The sequence below is a fragment of the Panthera pardus genome, unplaced genomic scaffold (assembly GCF_024362965.1).
Source record: "Panthera pardus isolate Hobbes unplaced genomic scaffold, ASM2436296v1 HiC_scaffold_11, whole genome shotgun sequence".
Lineage (NCBI taxonomy): Eukaryota > Metazoa > Chordata > Mammalia > Carnivora > Felidae > Panthera > Panthera pardus.
In genome coordinates this window covers 78,440,241-78,459,754 of record NW_026526666.1, presented here as the reverse complement: position 1 = coordinate 78,459,754, position 19,514 = coordinate 78,440,241, and the positions used below count along the sequence as shown (strand labels likewise).

Genomic DNA, 19,514 nt, shown 5'->3' with positions numbered 1-19,514 from the left:
TAAACCACGTCCGCGAGCTCACACGGCGACCCGTAAGCGGCCAGGCTGAGATTCAGCCCCAGAAATATGTGATTCCAAAGCTCATTTTCAGCCACCTTGCTCCACTGCTTCTGGTGACACCAGCTAACACAGCTCCTGCCGCTGTGGGAATGAGTGCCCCGACCGTGGGGTGGGAATCCTGATGCATTCTGGGAGTCAGATGGCACTGACATTCAGCGGGCTGCAGGCTCGCGTGAGGAAGGAAGGCCGGCCTGCTCGGGCTGCACCTGCATTTGCAAATCATAGTTTCCCCCGGCTCCAGCCTCCCTGCGTGAGGCAGTGCCACTCAGGGCGTGGGGCGGGGAGAGGACCGAGTCCCCACGACCCAGCTGCGGCCTGCAGGAAGTTCTGGCCTGTTTTTCTGGCAGGTCCTGGCAGTTTGTCTCACTTGGCAGTGATCCTCTGTCTAAAAGCACGTCCGACGTTTTGTGCAATAAAGTTAATGGACTTCTCCATCTTAGAGCAGCTGAATTCTCTTGGAGCAGATGCTGAGGGTTATGGATGTTCTAATTAGGACGCTGCCTTTGGCACTGAGGAGAGGAGGGGAGGCTCGTGACGTTGCACGTCCTGCGAAGATCCCCTGCCAGACTGCTTTCCCGGAGCTTGCCAGGGCAGACACACTGCGGCACAGGAGAGAGACATTCCTTTCCCCTCCCGTCTCTCCCTTCCCTTCCAGCACCAACGTCCTCCTCCCTTCCAGAAGGGACCAACGGGCCCAGGCGGGGTGGCCGCGGCCTCTCAAGTCTGAGGAGCCACCAACAGGGTTTTAGTGTTGCCATCAAATAAAACTTACAACCAAGTTAATCTGACACATTTATTGATGTGCATAATTGTTATTGGACTGCACCGCAATTAGGCATAAATGGTAGGTCGTTCCTGTGAGCGACTATAATTAGTAATTCTCATTTTTGGCCCAATCAAGTTTGGATTTTTTTTTTTTTCCCCTACAAGTGTAGAAGTTCCCCAGTGTCTGTAAACAGCACGGGTTCTTGACTATTTTCTGATTCACTCATTCGTTGATTCACGTACCTACTTAACGAATCTGTGCAGCAGAGGTCCCGCCCCGGAGGCCTCATGCCGATGCTTTCTGGGTGGCTGTTGGTGAGTTGTTCTACTTTTCTTGGCCTCCGTTTCCACATCTGTAAAATGGGCATGGGGTCTGGAGAGTGCTGGCACAGTGCTGGGTCTGGAGTTGTCGCTCAGCTGGCTGGAATGTCTTCTTCTTCTTCTTCTTATTGATTCATTTTTATTTGTAATTAATGACATCTTCTCCTAGCAAAGAAAGATACCAGCACTAAGAGCTCTCAAGCTTTTGGTCATCTGATCAGAGAGGGATTTGGAGGACAGAGCCAGCCCGTCCCCTGGACTTCGCAGGGAGCTGCAGGCAGGGTGTTACGAGAGGGCACAGAGCCAGTGACACTTGGGTTATGGCAACTGCCCCGATGTCATCGTCACCCACAGGTGAGCGGGGGTGAGAAACTTCTGGTTTTCCACATTTCTGCATTTTTTTTTTCGGTCTCACCACTGCCCAGACCTTCGGAGATGTGGGGCCAAGTCAGACCTCCCCCAGGGGGAAGGTGCCCACATAGGGCGGGAGGCTCTAAATGCTGGGACCTGTCTCTGCCCTAGAGGATGCCCTACCTGAGTCCTCAGTCACCTGAGGCTGGATGAGGGAGAAGCTGATTACAAGTAAAGGTTTCGGGCCAGAGGGGCTGGGCAGAGGGGGGTGCTCTCTTGGAGGGAAATCTGGGAGCCCACAGAGTCCTGAGGAGAGTGGGTACTCCCCCGACACACTTCACACTGGGAGAAGTGACCTGGAAGACAGGCTGGAGCGGGCAGGGACTGCGGGGCTCTCGGTGAGGCCAAAGCCGCTGCAAGGAGCACGGGGGAGGCCAGGGCAGGGCGCCAGCAGGTGGCGAGGCCCCGGGGGCTCCTTGAGCTGGCGAGGCGAACAGCCGTGGGTGAACTCTGCGCTGCCACTGAGTCACCGGAGCTTGGGCAAGTTACGTGGCCTTTCTGAGCCTTAGGCTGCTCGTCTCTACAAGAGGGTCACAGGACATGCGGTCGGTGCCTCGCATGTGTCTCCTGCCTTTACCACTTCCCCAGAAATGGCCCGGTTTCCTACCCCTGTCTCTTGCATTGCTTTCCAGGAGGCTTCATGCTGCCGCAGAGCCCATCTTGCTGACTGTGGCGTGCCGGAAGCACCTGGGATTGACACCCCAGGGGACTAGCCTGGACCAAAGGCTGGCATATACACACTCCTGCTCTCTCCCCCTTGAATGGGAAACTGGGAGGCATGTTCCATGCTGCTCCCAGAGGTCCGTGGCAGGGCGAAACCCCAGTTGCCTTCCTCTTTTCCCCTTACATCCTGCTGGGCACTTACAACTCACTATTCAAGGGCTTCCAGCTGTTGAGGAACTGGGGACAGACGCCCGGAGCCAGGCTGAGCTGACACTTACTTGGGTCTTCGGAAATAAGGGAGCGGGGAAGCCCGGGGATAGAGGCAGGACGTGGGGGCTGCTTTGGCGGGCACCGAGCATTCCGGGGCAGATCGGATGCTCTGAAAGTCATCTCCACGGGACCTCCTCGTCCCAGTTCTAGTCTGGAGGCCGAGGCAGGCAATAAATCCCCTCGGTGGAGCTGGTCCCAGCATGGGCCACCCTGCAGAAAGGCTTCATCGGCGGCCTCATTTGCATAAGATAATGAAACCGCAGTAAAAATAGTAAAAGAAAAAATGGCCTGGCAACTTTGTTTCCATAATGACAGATGCTTCTTAAACACTCGGCTTCTGTTTCCCAAGGAAGTGCCATCAAGGCCCCCGGGGGAGCCGTGTGTCCCTGCCGCCTGATTCTCGGAATGGTAACCTGCAGCTCGGGGAGTGCCCGGGCTCTGACCTCCTCCTGCTCCTCGCTCACTCCAGAGGGACCCGGAGGGGACGGAAGTGGAGAAGGGGAGGTGACTGAAAGGCAGAGAAGGACCCCCACAAACAGTAAGCCCGTTGCCTGACACCTGGCGAGTGCTTTCATGGGAAGCCTTTCCTTTCTTTGTCCCATGAGCAACACGAGGCACAGGACTGGGAACCAAGGGCATGAGCAGTCCAAGGCTGCCCGCTTAAACCAAGGAGGCAGAGGGGACTGAGGCTTGCCTCTGATTCTGAGTCCCTGGGTCCTGCCATGAGTGACGGGAGGCCTGTGCCACAGGAGACGGCAGGAGAGAGAGCGGGTCTGTGACCTAGAGGGTGGTGGGGATTGGTAGCAGCCAGCTCGACGGGTCTCAGATCCCTGCGCTCCAAATGGGGCAAGACAACCAAGGTCAAAGGAAGGTGAGCCCTTAACATCAGGATATAGTTTTCTGGGATGGGACTCTCCCAGGCATAGAGGCCAAAGGATCTGCTTTTGGCCCGGGATCTGCTTCGGGACCATCTGGACCCATCATCTCCAGGCCACCAAGGCTCTGCAGGGACTGCATGAGAAGCAGACATAACAACCACCAACACAATAATCACGATGATGATGATGATGATGGTGATGAAGAACACAATAATGAAGAAGTGGGTTGTTCCCCCGGCTCAGAGGGAACATTCTTGTATAGTCCCACTTGGCTAGGAGTATATTGGGGGATTTCTTGCCATGCCACCGCATTCCCTCTAAGTGCTGAGGACAGAGGCCTGGTCCTGATTCAGTGAGAGAGGGCATGGCCAGAGAGGGTGGGGAGAACGGGGTCTGAGTGAATTCACAGGGTACAGCTGGTGCTTTGCTCACGCAACTTGGCCAGTGGGAGTCACCTGGGTGCTAAGGAAGGTGTCCTTACGGAGGGGCTGAGAAGGACCTCTGGGGGGTACATCCCTGCTCTGGACTCCTGCAGATCCCCTGGGATCCACTCCCTGGAGCTCGCAGGTTGGCAACTGAACGTGGGCGCTCAGGCAGAAACTGAGGGTCCCCCGACATCTGACTCTGTTTCTGTCTGGTGGTTCCTCTTCTGGTTACCTCCTCGTCTTGGAATCTTTGGCTTAATTTGGGAAATGGTGGAGGGGGAGCAGGATCGTGTGTCCTTCCAGATGTGTTGGGTCTTAGACTGGGACCCAGATCTTTGCAATGAGTATTTGATCATCTTTGCTTTCTGATTCCTCTGTGTCTGGGCTCTTGGCAGGTTGGGGAGGGCTCTGCTCATTTGTTACTTTCCTCCACCATAAAAGCTCTCATTGGTTGAGTTGTACAGGTATCACATAATACAGGCTCTGCTTCCTTCCTTGGGGAGGGAGTGGCGAGAGCCCTCTCTGAAGGGACAAAAACAGCACTTCCTGCTCTCGGGGTTGAGGTGAGGAGGGAGAGACAAGGCCTAGTATCATTTGCTTGTCTCCTTGAGACAGGGCCATGGAGAGAGCTCAGTGCCCAGGAGGGCCAGCCAGGCAGAGATGGGCTCTGAGAGGTAGAGTCGGGGGCTCTGAGAGGCTCAGCATATAGTAGACCTTAGTTCTTTTCTCTCCTTCCTCCTTTTTCTTAGTGAAAATTGCTGTCACTTATTGTTGGCTTATGTACTATGTCTGTGCTAAGTACTAACCATGCTTTTTCTCATTTAGCCTATACGACCATTCCATGAGGGGTGGTTTTCATGACTATGCATTTTAGATGAGGAAACTGAGGCTCAAGGATGTGAAGTTGCTTGTTCAAGGTTACACAGCTCGTAGGTGGTAGAGCTGGGACTCACACACAAAATATTTAAGTCTGTGATTGGATGGATGGAAGGATTGAGGGTGGTGGGCAGGTAGATGTATAGATGGATGGAGTAGTTGATGAATCGGTAGGTGGGTAGAAATGTGTTCACAGGAATGGGGATAGATGTGTGGATGGATGCGTGGATGGATGGATGGATGGATGGGGGAATGGATGGATGGGTAGGTAGATAGATACATGAATGGATGGATGGATAAGTGGGTAATCTACCTGTTCCTTCACCCTCAATGTGGGCTTCATTCCTACCCGGTCTCTTCCCTCTCTCTTATCCAAGTTATCCTACTCCTTGTTGGACCTGGAGTCTACCCTGAACCCCAGTGTATTCACTCCTAGGCGATGGACTTTACCTCTGTCTCCCAATGATAGACACATATATTTCAACCCAGGGCCTCTACCTACCTCTTACCTGGCTTAGACCCAAAACCTCTTCCTGGGTTGTGGCTGTGGGCTAGACCAGGAGCCCACCAGGTCCTGGCCTCCTCTCCATTCTATAGGGATTTCTGGGACCCTGGATTGGCACTTTGTCAGCTGACGGAATAGGAGGGTGGATATTTTAGGAGGTCTGCCCAACCCACGTAGCTTTCTTTGGAATTCTGGGTGTTCTCAACCCTCCTAAAGCAAAGAGCCTGGGTACCATGATTATATTATGAGACCCTTCACTCCCTCTGGCCACAGTTGATTGGACCACAGGTGACCAACGAACCAGAGCTAGTCTAATAATAGTCATTCTCCAGGGAATTAGAAGGGGGACACCGAGATACTGAGTCAATGGTGGTGGACATTCGGACTGAATGTATGGTTGGGTCTGAGCTGTGTCAGGTTCTAAGGCAAGTAGTAAAGGAGATAATAATATATGTCAAGAGCTTAGCATAGCACCTGCCACGTAGGAAGTTCTCAATAAATATTAGGACTTACGATTGCGATGGAGAGCATGGAGGGTTCTGGATGCAAATCAGTCTCTACCAAGTCGATTTGCATGAGCTGTGGAAGGCAGAAGAGAGGTGGAGGCCACCTTCCTGCCCCCTTATGGGCTATCTCTGTCGTGGAAACGTGAGAGTTTTCCACACTATTGCTTCCCAGGTGACGAGAAGCATCGTGATGGGGCCAGGGGTGACAGCAGCTTCCTGACCCAGGCTTTCTGAGCCCTGGATTACAGCTCGGGGTGTGACCTTGCAGCTCTAGTCCCAGAGTCTCCCTGGATAGGTCTGTTCTGTGTCGCTCTGGGAGCCACTGGGGGCCCAGCTGGCCCTTACTCCCTCATCGCTTCCATTGGTTTTGTACACATCTGTGTTCAATCCCCTCCTGCTTAACATGTCCTGTCCTGAGCCCTGGTTATATGTACGGTTTCCATCTCCTGAGAGTAACTGACTTACAGCTGCATTATTTCCACTTTGAAAAAGCTCAGGCAAGACCTCTGACTGGTCAGGCTTGGATAAGAGGCCCACCCAACATCCCCAGCTGTGGCCAAAGAGGCAGGGTCACATAAGGACACACTAACTCCCAAGGTAGCTATGTGGATGGTGATGAGTTCGGGACAGATGTGCCCACGAGGAGACAGAGGTCAGACGCCGTGAAGGACAGTCACCACACCCTTCATATCTGAAATAGGAACCAGGGGCCTGGGCTGGAGCCCCCCACCTGCTCACCACTAGGGGCTCCTGCCGGGACACAGTCAGTCGGGGGTGAAAAGGACATAGCTGCCCAGTACCCTCTGGTTCGAAAGAGAGAGAAAAGCAACAGAAAACACACCCCAAGGGGACCCTGTTTTCTAGAAACATGTCTTTATTTAAAATTTAAAACCATATTACTTCATACAGCAAACTGTGCACTTTAATATATCACAGTGTCTTAAAAAGGAAAATAATCAGATTTGTTTGGAAAGTTATTTACATCAGCCTAGAATGATTGGCAAGTAACACAGTTACTATGAAACCCAAATCGTTACAAAATGTTTACAAAAAACTATATTCATAGAAATTCTGCATGTCCACAAAGGGCATCCCCTGAATGGCCCAGAGACCAGTGTGTGGGAACCATGTTGAGTGGGAGAGGGGGGCATCCAGGCACTCTGGTCTGGGTGGTGGGACAGGCCAGGGGTCTCACATGGCGCTGTCTGGGGGCTCAGCCCTGGGGTGGGGAACCCAAGTCCCCGACAAGGGAGGCCCAGCCAGGAAGTCGGCCCAGGCAGAGATGGGGTGGGGGTTTGGAGCACAGTGGCATGAGGGCCCCTGGAGCCAGGACAGGCCCCTCCTCGGGGGCCAGATTCAGATGTGCTCTGGCGGGGCGGGGGGCCCAGAGGCAGATTAGTGCACACCAGCCTGACGCGTGGGACCCGAGCAAAAGGCGGGCTGTTGACCGCACGGAAGTCCACTCTAGTACCTTCTCCCTTGCAGACTCCAGAGGTGCTCTGACCGGTGGCAAGGGCAGGACCACTAACAAAAAGGCTGGCATTATGTAGAACAGGAAGACCCAGGCAGGGCAGGGCCGGAGGTCTGCAGGTATGGTGGGGGGGGGGGGGGGGGTGCGGTGCTCCCGGCCGACCGCCCTGCAGGGGGAGGTGTAGACAGGGAGAGGAGGCAGACAGATGGCGTGGGCTGTGCTAGGGCCAGAGGGCCTTGCTGGCTTCTCATCTTTCACCGGGTGTCACTGCACCGTTCGCATCTCTGGCTCCTCGGTCACTCCCTAACAGCTGGTCTCTGGGTCAAATGGGTCTGGGGACATTGTCTGCAGTGGGACAAACTTGCTGGCATGACTACAGCCGCTTCCCCGTATTGGGAGGCCCCAGAGTTTTGATCTGTAAAACAGAGACATACTGCAGGGTGGTTTGAGGTCTTCTGTTCTAGAAGGCAGGGGATGGGGACAGGGTCCATAAGTAGGGCACTGGGACATTGCACTGGCATGCTGACAGTGCCTCTGGGGTCATTCTCTCTGAAAAGTGTTTTTTTCCTAGCTGTGAACTGCGTCTCTGTGTGGGGGTGAGAATCTGAGGCAGAGGCCTTCGCCGCCTAGAATGTTCCAGCCTTTGAGGGTATTCCGGGTGGAGCCGGACACGTGCCCGGCCACCGTGACAGGCGGAGGTCCCGGGAGCCAGGTCCCGGTAGGGCATTACTCCTCAGGCACAGGCCGTAGACACGCTCGGACTGACACAAGGCCTGTCGGTCTCTCCTGCCCTGCCCCCACCCCCAGCAGAGGCTGCCCGGGCAAGGCTCACCTCCCGGCCACAGGGTCCTCTTCTTCAGGGTTTGGAGCTCTGATGTGTGCTCCCCATCCCCGCGGGGCTCTCTGCGGCCCCTGCCCCAGGTGGCCTCCATTCCAGACTTTGCTGCTATCGCCCCATCCCTCACCTGGTCCCCACCCATACTGGCTGGGTTATGTACACTCTGTGTGCAGACGTGCAGGGAGGGGTGCGTATACACATGGGCTACGGGTCATATATACACTGTGCATATATATATACATATATATATATACAGCATATATATATATATCTTTTTACATTCATATATATATGGTACAGAACATTAACCTTCTACCAAAAACAGTTTTGTGACGTCACATATGGCCTCAGCTCTGAAATCTTAACTCCAGGGCAAATCCACGACTGAAAAATGAGAGCTCGATTCAAACTGGCATGGGGACAAAGGGCAGGGCCCTTCTACGGCGGCAAGCAGCTGGGCCCCTTCCAGATGTGTCCACTCAGCCTGGGAGACTGTTCTGGATGCGTCTATTCCAGACCTGTCCACAGAACTGGGCTCATTTCTTGCATCTGTCCAAGGGGTTGGTCTGTCCCAGATGTTAGGTCCTTACAGCTGTTCGTCCAGATCCCTCGGCCCTTCCAGATGGCTATCCACACGGGACCAGTCCAGACATGGGCCAGAGTTTGGCCACCTTCCAGATGTTTGTGCATACATCTGAGAAAGGCTTGGGGAGGGACCGGCCTCATGCTGAGCCATGAAGCAGCAGCTTTGCAAAACTCCACACAGCAACCCCTGGAAAAGAAAGCAGGGAGGGAGCCTCTGACTGTTCTCCGTGAGCGTGTGCTTGGGTCTGTCCCTTGCTCGCCTCCGGTGTAAGGAGGGGAGTGACTTCTCACCACGTGGAAACCTCATCCGATGCTGCCACACCCCTCCCCCATTCTGGGCCATCACAGTCTGTCTGCCAAGTGCATTGGGGAGGAAGCCGGGATGTGCTCTTCTCGTTGAGGCAGTCTTGGCCGTGAGGTGGGGGTGGGGAGGCCCTCCAACCTTCCAGAGACTCGGAGTCAGCTCACCTGCCAAGAGAGCCTTATTCCCCTGGAGAGACGCTCGCAGAGTAGGGCCGCCTGATGGCAACAAAGCTGTCGGGGTTTTCTTAACTGTCCACAGCAGAGAGACCAGGAACGGGTTAAGGGGAGAGAGAGAGGAGGAGAGCTCATAGTCCCAAATCTCCAGGGTGGCTGGGGAGGGGGGTGGCCCCTCAGTTTGGCCAGGCTGAGCAGGCTGAGAGGAGGCACTGGCATGGCGGGTGGGAGACGCGGGTGGAAGGTGGGGGTCAGTCTTCTGTGAAGGGAAGGCGTGTGGGGCCAGACGAGGGCTGTCCGGCAGGTGCTCGCGCGAGTCCCGTCTTCCGTGCCGTCAAAGCCAGCTTTTACGCTTCCATGGGCCAACCTCAGTGCCACCGTGTGTGGGCGTGCCCACGGGCACCTTCGGCAGCCCCGGGGTGCACCTGCTGGCAGGGCGGGCCCAGTCTTGACTTCCTCTTGGTCCGCCTCCACGGGAAAACCTTCTGCCCGAGAAGTGCCGCCCGGCACCTCTTCTGCCCCGGGAGAGACGACAGCTCACGCTTGGGCAGAAGCGGTTTCCACTGCACTTTGAACACTGGGCTGGCCTCGACGCCAAACAGAGGGCACCAGCCGGAGTCTGCACATTCGCCGCACACACGGACATAAGGCTTGAGTGGGAGGGGGAGTCGGGCAGCACTGTCACCCCAATCATTTAAGTACTTTCTGGGGAAGGGGGGGGGTTCCTGATGGAATGGTGCCTCTGATGCCCACGACTGTTCACGCCACCGATGAAGCCTCTTCCCAGCCCATGCCACTTCTCTTTCTCCCCCCGCCAGTCCACATATGCGCGCGGCCCCAGAAGCACACGGCACGTTCATGGAGCGTCATACGCAAGAGCACACAATGTCGACAGATCCTTGTGACCGACGATCTCTCCCCCACAACAGAAGTGCAAATAGACCCTGGTTCCTTGCCTTGCTGATTGTCCATCTGTGCTTCTGCTGCGAGCTGGGAGCACACGTGTGAGTGTGAACACACGTGTGCGAGCATGTTCCCCCCAACACTGAGAAACTCCAGTTCCGCATGGCTTCTTGCATACATGCACTGAGCTGTGCTGGCCGTCTGTCTGCTTCTGTCCTCCCTCCTGCTCTCTGCTGCACACACGAGCCCACGCACACACCCCACGTGCACCCCTTGATGACATGGCTTCTCCTTTTCAACATTTGGCGATGCTCCGGGTTCTATCCTGTCCTCCAACCTCTGCCACTGGTGCATAAATGTGCACGCACGTGCACACACACACACACACACACGCACACACATAAGCATACCCACTTGTGCACGCGTGTACACATATGTATACTCACCAGAACCCCATTAAGACATGGCTTCTTCTGTTTTTACGTGTATGGGGCTCTGCTGCTTGTCCAGATCTGTCTCCCTCATCCCAAATGCACACACATGTGTGCACACACACGTCAGAACCCAGGGATTGTGTTCATCTCGTGCCCTGGACTCTGTTAGACGTCCAAATCTGTCCTTCAGCCCCAGCCCCTAAAGCTCACGCACACACAAAGATACACATATATGCACGCACACACACACTCCTACACATGGAAGCTCACGACAGCATGGCTTTTCCTGTCATTACGTGTTGGCGATGCTGCACATCCAGCTCCCTTCTCCCGCCTCCCAAGCGCACAGCCTGTTGGAGCTGCTGGGATTGCGGGAGCCAGCTGGTCTGGTCCTGCAGCTTCACAGCTTGGAGGAGGAACAGTATTAATCACGAGTCAACTGCACTCTCCTGCTTTGGGAGTCCCTGGGGGGTGGGACTGGAGGTTACCCTTAACCCCGACTGAGAAGGCCCTCGAGATCTCAATGGAGCGCTTCCCTAACCAGACTCCCCGAGCAGAAAAAAGACAGAGGAGGAAGGGCGGTGACTAGTGTCTTCTGGGTCCCTGTCCGGAACCTCCAGCCCTCCCTCCCCTGCTCAGAGACTGCCCTCTGCCCTCAGCAATGGGAAGCCCTGCTGGCCCCATCATGTTCTCTTTAAGGACACTTTGCTCCTAACCCTTCCACGTCTCATTCCTTTTCTAGAATCGTAAGACTTCTAGAGCATCCATTCTACCTAGCTGGAACCCCAGATCATCTGGTCCACCCGACTGTTACCCCATCTGCGACTATTTCTTTGCTGTACCCCCCAACCCCACTAAGTCCAAGCTGCTCTGGACAAGAGATTGGGGCCAAGATGGCCTGTGTCTCTGTGTGGGGTCTTTGGTTAATTATCCAGGAGGCAGCTTTTCTTTCACCGTTCTTGGGGCCTCTACGAGCTCTGATATTCTGTCCCTGAAAACTTTCTTTTACTGGGGAGCATCTTTAGGTTTGGCAAGCCCAGGACACCAAGAGTTCTTTAGGGACCGTCTGGCTTTCCCCATCTACCCCAAAGTTAGCCTGTGCAGCAGGACTATGATCCTTCTTTTGAGGAGGGGTGACGACGTTCACTTCAACCTAGGCTTCTCTTCTCCTTCCGAGATGACAGAAGGAGGTCAAGGTCAATTGGCCAGGAATGGAGAGTTGCTGATGAGTAGATGGCGAAGCGCCCAAGCTCTCAAATGCCACTAGGGTTTAGAAAACAGCCCAGTGACCAGCAAAATGAGACCCAATGGCTCAAGGGCCTATGGGATTTCCATGGAATCCATTGTTCTTCTGGCTTCAAATACTGACTGAATCTCTGGTCATCCTTTGTGAGAGATTCAGTGGGGCCTCTATCCTCGGGCCAGAAAGAAAATTTGCTCTGACCACTCCCCCCCACTTTATACTCCTGGAGACCTCCTTGAGGAATGGGAGCCACTGGACATTGTCCATAAGAATTCAAGATGGCGGCCTCTGTGCATTTTCCTCTCTCCCATACCGCAAACTCCTCTTTTTCTCTATGGGGCTTTCTGCCTTCAACTTTGCAAAGATGGGGGCTGCCTGAGACCAGGACTATGTGAGCAGCCTCTGAGGGTGAAGGTCTTCCTTCTGCTCAAGACATGTGGGGTGGCCATCCCATCTTCAGCTCCCAATGGCTGCCACACTACAACCCTTAAAGTACCCAAGGTTTGTCTCTGGTCTCACGGTCAAGGCCCAGGAGGCCTGGGCTCATGGGGAAAGAGTGGCAATATAAGAGCTGTTTCTCATTTTCTTTGGCCTCTGCAGGGCCGTGGTAGAAACTTCTGACTGTTGAGGAGAATTGAGGGGCAGGTGAGTTTGGCCTGAGAGGCATGTGCTTCCTTTGGCCTTGGCTGTCTCGGCTGGCAGCTTTAGAAACCCACAGAAGAAATGAGAGGCAAGTGGGGGCCTGCTGGTCTCCTGGTAGGTAAGGGCAGAAGGCTCCTGGCCCAGCAGGCAGGCAACGGCCCTGGTCCCCAAGCCCAGTGTGGGCACGGGGGAGGTGCCTTCCAGTCTCCTTTGCTTTCCTCTGCCCTGACCCCAGGCCTTCGGTCCCCACCCCACCTGTGCTTAGGGGAATACAGGGGCCAATGGTGTGCTGCAGGCCATGCTGTCCTTGCCCGGAAGCCGGCGATCGTTGAATGTGTGCATGTTGATGACAGCGTCTGTCTTGACCATCATGGGAGGCTGCGGCTTGTGCTTGACCCGACGCTGGCAGGTGAGGGAGAAACGGATCTCATCGGCTACGGTGCTGCAGAAGGAGCGCTGGGGTGGGGTGGGAGGGCAAGGGGCACATGGGTGAGGCTTGGCCTTGCAACCCCAGCCAGTGCCTCCCTTTCCTCCCCAGGCTGTGCCAAGGCTGCCTGTCTCTCTCTCACCTTCAGGCCACCCACCCGCTGCCCACTCAGGATGATCAGTTTGTGGGGCAGCCTACAAAGCATTACATTCTTGTTTGGAGACTAAGGGAGATAGGCCAGGTAGTATCATCCTATCCCCATTTCACAGAGGAGCAAACTGAGGCTCTGATTGGCACGTACCTTAAAGTTTGAGGAGCTGACCTGTCTGATTTTTCTCCACTAGATTCTGAGGGCAGGAACCAAACCAGCCTCATCCGGGTGAGCCCAGCTCTGGCCTGGCCCAGAGTCAAGCTTAAGAAACACCCGGTGAATGTATGGGTAACCTTTCCCCTGGGAGGGCTTCCAACTGAGGGGAGAATCACTGTGCTCCCACTAGGGAAAGTCCAGCATGTTTCTCAAGGTGTGCAACTGGGAGGCGGGTCCCTGCAAGGCAGTGCGGTGGCAGTGGCTTCTGGCCTGGGTCCCTCATGGGCACCCAGAAGGGAAGGCAAAGGTACAGCTTTGCCTGCAGGTATCTGAGGGCAGTGGCTCCTCTGAGCCCAACAGACGGAGGCTGTCCTGTGACTTGTCTGGCAGACAGGGGGTGCTGTTGATAGCTCAACTTCTGCATGAGGTCAGGGTATTAGCACACCCAGGCACCTGTGGGCGGCCGGTGTGGTGCAGGGGAATTCCGAATTCTGGCTCTGCCTCTTACCCGCTTCCCCTCCAAGCTTCCCCTGTTCACCCACTAAACACAGAATAGCCTCCCTCTTACCTCCCTTATTCATTCTGAAAATATTTATTGCGGGCCTACTATGTTCCATGCACTGTTCTAAATGTTAGGCATACAGACGTGAAAAAGACAGGTCTCAGCCCTCAGGGAGCTTACGGTCTAGGATGTGATATAAACAGGTAATAAACTTGCAAGCAAATAAATCACTTCAGGGAATGGTAACTATCTCTAAGAGAATAAACCAGTGGAATGGGATAGAGCGGGGGCTGGGCGTGGGGGCAGGTGGGGAAGGCTACTTGAGTGGTGGCATTTGAGCTGAAACCTGAATGGCTAGAACAGGCCAACGACAGGGTGCTCTGGGGCAAGAGCATTGCAGGTGGCTGGAACGGCATGTGCAAATGGCCTGGGGCTGAACTGTGTTTGGTGTGTTAAGGACTAAAAAGAAGGCCGATGTGTGTGGAGCAGTGTAAAGGAGTTCAGTGTGAGAGGGAGAAAGTCAGACAAGTGGACCAGGACCAGGTCTTGTAAGCTTTTGGTGCAATGTGGAGCTCATGCCAATGGAATTCCTAAAGAATTTGGTGGTTCTTTTTTAATGTATTGTAATTTTTTTTAGCCATTCTTTTTTATTGGACGTCAAGGGTTCCCCCCCCCCCCCCACCCCATTCTTCATGTGACAATTAACACTTCCGTGAACATCCTTGTAAATAAAACTGCATCTACCCTTGGCCACTTCCACTGGGTGCATTTCGAAAAGTAGAAATTCACTGTCAAAATGTGTGGCCACTTTTAAGACTCTGTCCAGACCGCGAAGTTGCCTTCCAAAAACGTATCCGGTTGGACTGATCCCAGCAATACGGGAACATGTCCCTTTCCTCCTGCCCAGGAGAAATGCGACACCAAGAATGATCTTTCCCCTTCCTCTTTGCTGACTCTGGCTTTCTGATGATAAAGGGCCCTATTTCATTTCTGATGGATGTAAAAAGCGCCTGTTTTGAATGGTCCCTTCCACACGGGACTTAACTGCAGTCTCCTTCCACACTGGCCCTATGTCCCTTTGAACTTCTCTGTGAGAGGGACCTCTGTCCAGCCCTCAACTCACGTGCACATTTAAATCACCCTATAAGTACGCTTTCTTAAGACACCAACGCCAGGCTCTGCCACAGACCAATTAAAACCGTCTCTGGGAGTGAGGCCAGGACATTAGCACTTAAAAAACTCTCTCCCTGTGATTCTAATTTGCTACCAGGACCCAGAAACATTGCTCAACCACACTTGAATTAATCAGATGGGTTGAGCAGACTTCTCCTGCATGTACACTTGGGCCAGACCTCTTAACATTCTTTTCTTTTTTAAACTTTTGATTATGGAAATTTCCAACTATATGCAGGAGAGGGAAGCGTATAATGAATCCCTATGTAACCATCACCCAGGTCCAACAATTACCATGGAGGGTTTTGTGCAGGGGAACGACACGGTTTGAATTAAATGTGAAACAGGGCACTAGCTGTGTATGGAGAGGGGATAGGAGCGGGGAGGCAGGAAGGCCAGACTGGAGGCTGTCGCACGGTCCAGCTGGAGGCTAGAGGGCTTGTCCTGGAACAGAACAGCAGCGGTGGGAGTGTGTGCTCAGAGTCAGAGCAGGGGTGGGGCCGGCGGGCCTCCTGGTCGGGGGGTGGGGGGGAGGCAGGGTGGGCTCAGATACCCCGTGCGCTTGGGAGGCACAAACCCAGCTGGAACCCTGTCCTCCCTTCTCCCTCCCGTCCCCGCGCAGGTCCCGGTCCTCGAGGCTCACCTGCTCTCGCTCCGCTGTTTTGCGGAGCTTGTACACAAACTCGCCCACGGCCACCAGCACGGACAGGACCAGCCCGGCGGCCAGGACGATGAAGATGCCCCCGATCTTCTGGACGCCCAGGGCGCTGGCCTCTTTGTTTTCCTCCTCGGGACACCCGCTGCCTCGCCACCACTTCTCCTTCATGATGTGGAGCTTGTCTTCCTCCTGCAGCTGCAGGATGGCAATGGTGATCTTGTCCCGGTACGGGGAGCCTGCGTGGGGGAGAGGGGTCCGGCTGACAGCGGCATTCGGTGCCGTGTGCGTTCGCCCTGCCAGCACCCTGCTCGGTGCTGGCCACCATCTCCATAGGCTCACAAAAGCCCCTCTTTGAATGATCTACGGTGTTTGGGTGGGAGAAACGTCCTGATTTGGGGTGGGGAGTTTTGCCTAGGAGTCCCTGTCTCCACAGGCCCCTGGAACACACGGTGTATCTGGGCTGCATCAGCAGGGGAAAAGTCAGGGAGAACAGCCATGACCTCTGAACGGACCCCCCCCCCACCCCCGCCCTGCCTCACCCCACCTCTGAGTTGGCCCCAGCTCTCCTCTGCCTAGGCCCCGGCTGACCCCGCGAGGTTGGGACGTACTCCTTGGTCTCTGGACTGAAGAAATGCCACCTTTTTAGATTCGGTGGGATGAGCTGGGAGAGGGGGCAGAAGACTGTGTGTGTGGGTGGATGTGGGGGCCCTGCCCATCCTCTGTCCCCCAAGCCCCACTCCCGCCTGCAGCCCCTCGCTCACCCATGGGTGTGCCAATGCCGTAGCCCTTGGAATCGATGAGGCCCCCGATCTGGGTAAGGTTGCAGTTCCTCTGGGTGACGTACTCGATGGTCGTGGACTCCATGAGCAGCGCATAGTCGGCCGTCAGGGTCCTCTGGATGCCTTCCTCGTTGTTCTTCACCAACGCCGAGGGCTTGCTGCTCATGAAGGCCCACATCTTCTCAAAGGTGGAGATCTTGGATTTCTGGGCCACGAGGGGAGGGGGGGATGCACACAGTCACCGAGCACACCAGGGGCCAAGTACCACACGCTGTACTTAACAGCTCTGTAGCCGCTGAACCCTGTCTACGGCCCTCAGAGGAAGGAATGCGACCCTTTGCTCAGACGTGGATACTGAGGCCCTGGGAGAGGAGGTCCCGACACACACAGTTGGGGAGTGATGAAGCCGGGATTCAGACTCAGCCCCCCCCCACCCCCCCCACCCCCCCACCTAGAAACGCCTGGCTCTTTGCCGTGGCGCAGTGGTTTTCAGAATGACTGTTTTTTAAGTGAGTTTCCTTTCTCTGACATGTATTAAAGGTTTACATGTGCAGGCCTTGTTCTAAGAGCTTTATCTGCGTTAACTCGCTGATTCTCCACGACGATCTGAGGAGGCGGGTACTACCCTTGGCTCCGTTCTACAGAAACGGAAGCATGGCCAAGTAACTTGCTCAAGGTTAGTAGCAAATTTAGGCTTCGAACCCAGGCTATCTGGCTCTAAAGTCCATGCTCCTAACCACTGAGCTTCACTGCCTCATAGAAACCTCTGTGAGGGTAGACAGGGAGAAGTGGATGCCAGTGAGGGCAAAGCTTGGTGGGTTCTGGCCTCCCTCCCACCCTTCCACTGCAGCCAAAGAGGGCTCCCCTGTGTGCCGTGTTCCAGGGGAAGACGAGGGTTTGTCTGTTGTGCTTCATTGAGGGGGGGGGGCGAGAAGTGGGGGCAGTCAAAGCAGGTGGTCTGCAGGCCCTTTATCTCCTGTGATTGTCCCCAGAGCATCCCGGGCTGGACGCTGCTGTGCGAACACAGCTAGCATGGCTAAGATCAGGCCTGGTGGGTGGGCAGCTGTGCTTGCCCCGGCTGGCTGGGGAGACTTAGAGAAGGTGTGGGGGGCAGGGAGAGGGGGCTGAGGTTGAATGTCCCCTGCTGCCAAGAAGAATGGGCAGATCAGGCTGCACAGCATTCCTGAGTTTTCTCAGGAAGTTACAGCCAGCCGGCTAGCTGCTCCCAGCGGGGGGAATGGCCCTGCCTCCAGGGTCCCCAGGGGAGCAGGTGGCTCTGTGGGCCCCACTGTGCCCGGCTGCTTCCAAGTCTAGCTGTGCCTGTCTGTGATGTCAGCCTGTCTCACTGGCACCCGGCCCAGCTCCGGTGTGCGTGACAGCAGGGGTGTGCTTGAACAGGCTGGTGCAGGGCCGGGGGGATGGGGAGGGGATGGGAAAGAAGCTATGTTTGTCAGGAGTCAGGGCGGTGGGGGCAGGGGCTGGGAGGAAAGTTGTATCTACTATTCTGCGGGGCCTTCTGGCTCTGGTAAGGGCTGTCCCCTCCAAAACTGGCTCCTGGAGGCCCAAGCATGCCTAGGGGAGCGGGGTGCCCCAAAGCAGCAGGCAAGACCCCACTCCTCCGGGCCTGAGGGCACCTTCCCAGAGAAGCAGCCACCATCCCACCTGCAAATATACCTGCCTCAAAGCTGAGGCCCTTGATGGGTTCCATTCGAGTGGCAAGCTGGCTGCTCCCAGCAACCCAGCCATCCGACTCCCTATTCCTGCTTGCAGCTACTCCACCATCAGCTACTCTGACCTCCTCAACCCTTGTCTCCAAACCCCGTGCTCTCCAGCTACTCCATCTCGCCAGCTACTCTCCCCCCTCAGCTCCTCCTGCGCCAACCCCCCACCCATGCCCTCTCCCGACTAGCCATTCTTGCCCTTAAAAGCATTCCTTTTTCGAGACTTTCTGAGTCCTCAGACATTGCTTATCTTCTAGATAATTTCTGGCATCCAGACTCTCCTTCTCTGGCTCCTTTTATCCCACAGGGCCTTTCTCACTCTGCCCAGGTTCACTGTGCTAGGAAGCTTCTATCTAGCTCCAGAGATCCCCGTCCCTGGTACTCATGCCCTTGCGTAATCCCCTCCCCTTGAGTGCGGACTGGACTACTGATTTGCTTTGAACTCCCCCTGCCCCCACCATGAGTGATGGGATGTCACTCCTAAGATTAGGCTCCAGGAGACTGGCCCTCTTGCTCGCACTCTCGCTGGCTGCTCTGATGGCAGCTGGCCGCCATGCGAGTCGCCCTGCGGAGAGGCCCACGTGGCCAGGAACAGAGGGCAGCCTCCAGCCAGCAGTGAACACAGAGCTGAAGCCTTCAGTGCAACAGCGCGGGAGGAACTGACTGCTGACAACAACCATGTGAACGAGCTTGGAAGCGCAGCTTTGGGACGACTGTGGCCTTAGGCAACACCTCGACCACAGCCTGTCACAGTCCCCGCGCAGAGGACCCAGCTAAGCTGTGCTGCTTCCCGACCCATAGTCGGTGAGATCGTAATGCCATTGTTTTAGGACACTCGGTTTCAGGTAATCAGCTGTCCAGGAAAAGGTAACAAATACACTCTCTCACCCACATACGCACACAAGCTACTGCTGTTCCTCAGATCGTTGTTTTTTTCAGATAATCAGTTTCGATGATTCCTCTAACCAGGTCATCCAAGTCCAATCACCCCTAGTGCCAAGTATACATGCTGCTCAGATACTCTGTCCTGATGGTCATTATAACTAAGTACTATTATCCCATCAGTGGCTCTGGAACCTCAGCTTCTTTTCCATCTCAGTCTCTCCTGCTTCCAAATTCTCCTTCCATCAGAGGTGGGAAGCAGGTGTTGACGAGACCGTCAGGGCTCCCCTTATACCTCTTAATGCATGAATCCATCTATTCATCCATCCATCCATCCATCCATCCTTCCATCCTTCCATCCAACCAACCATCCATCCATCCATCCATCCAACCATCCTTCCATCCATCCATCCATCCATCCTTCCATCCATCCATCCATCCATCCATCCATCCATCCTTCCTTCCATCCAACCAACCATCCAACCATCCATCCATCCATCCATTCAACCACCCATCCATCCATCCAACCATCCTTCCATCCATCCATCCATCCTTCCATCCATCCATCCATCCATCCATCCATCCATCCATCCTTCCTTCCATCCAACCAACCATCCATCCAACCATCCATCCATCCATTCATCCATCCATCCATTCATCCATTCATCCATCCATCCATCCTTCCATCCATCCACCCATCCACCCACCCATCCATCCGTTCTTTTATCCATCTATCCATCACTCAACCATGCATCCACTTCTCCACCTCACCCATCTTACCCACCACTCTCC

General features: G+C 55.0%; 1 protein-coding gene across 1 annotated transcript in view; it reads right to left on the bottom strand.

Moving 5' to 3' along the window:
• Positions 1-6,532: 6,532 nt before the first annotated feature.
• Positions 6,533-19,514, bottom strand: part of GRIK3 (glutamate ionotropic receptor kainate type subunit 3) — a 229,682-nt gene continuing 216,700 nt past the window's right edge. Inside the window, exons 14-16 of the mRNA XM_019430222.2 lie at positions 16,102-16,324; positions 15,326-15,576; positions 6,533-12,729 (exon numbers count right to left, since the gene is read on the bottom strand). Of these exons, the coding sequence (XP_019285767.2) occupies positions 12,535-12,729; positions 15,326-15,576; positions 16,102-16,324 (669 nt within the window). The 3' untranslated portion in view covers positions 6,533-12,534. The remainder of the gene's footprint in view (positions 12,730-15,325; positions 15,577-16,101; positions 16,325-19,514) is intronic.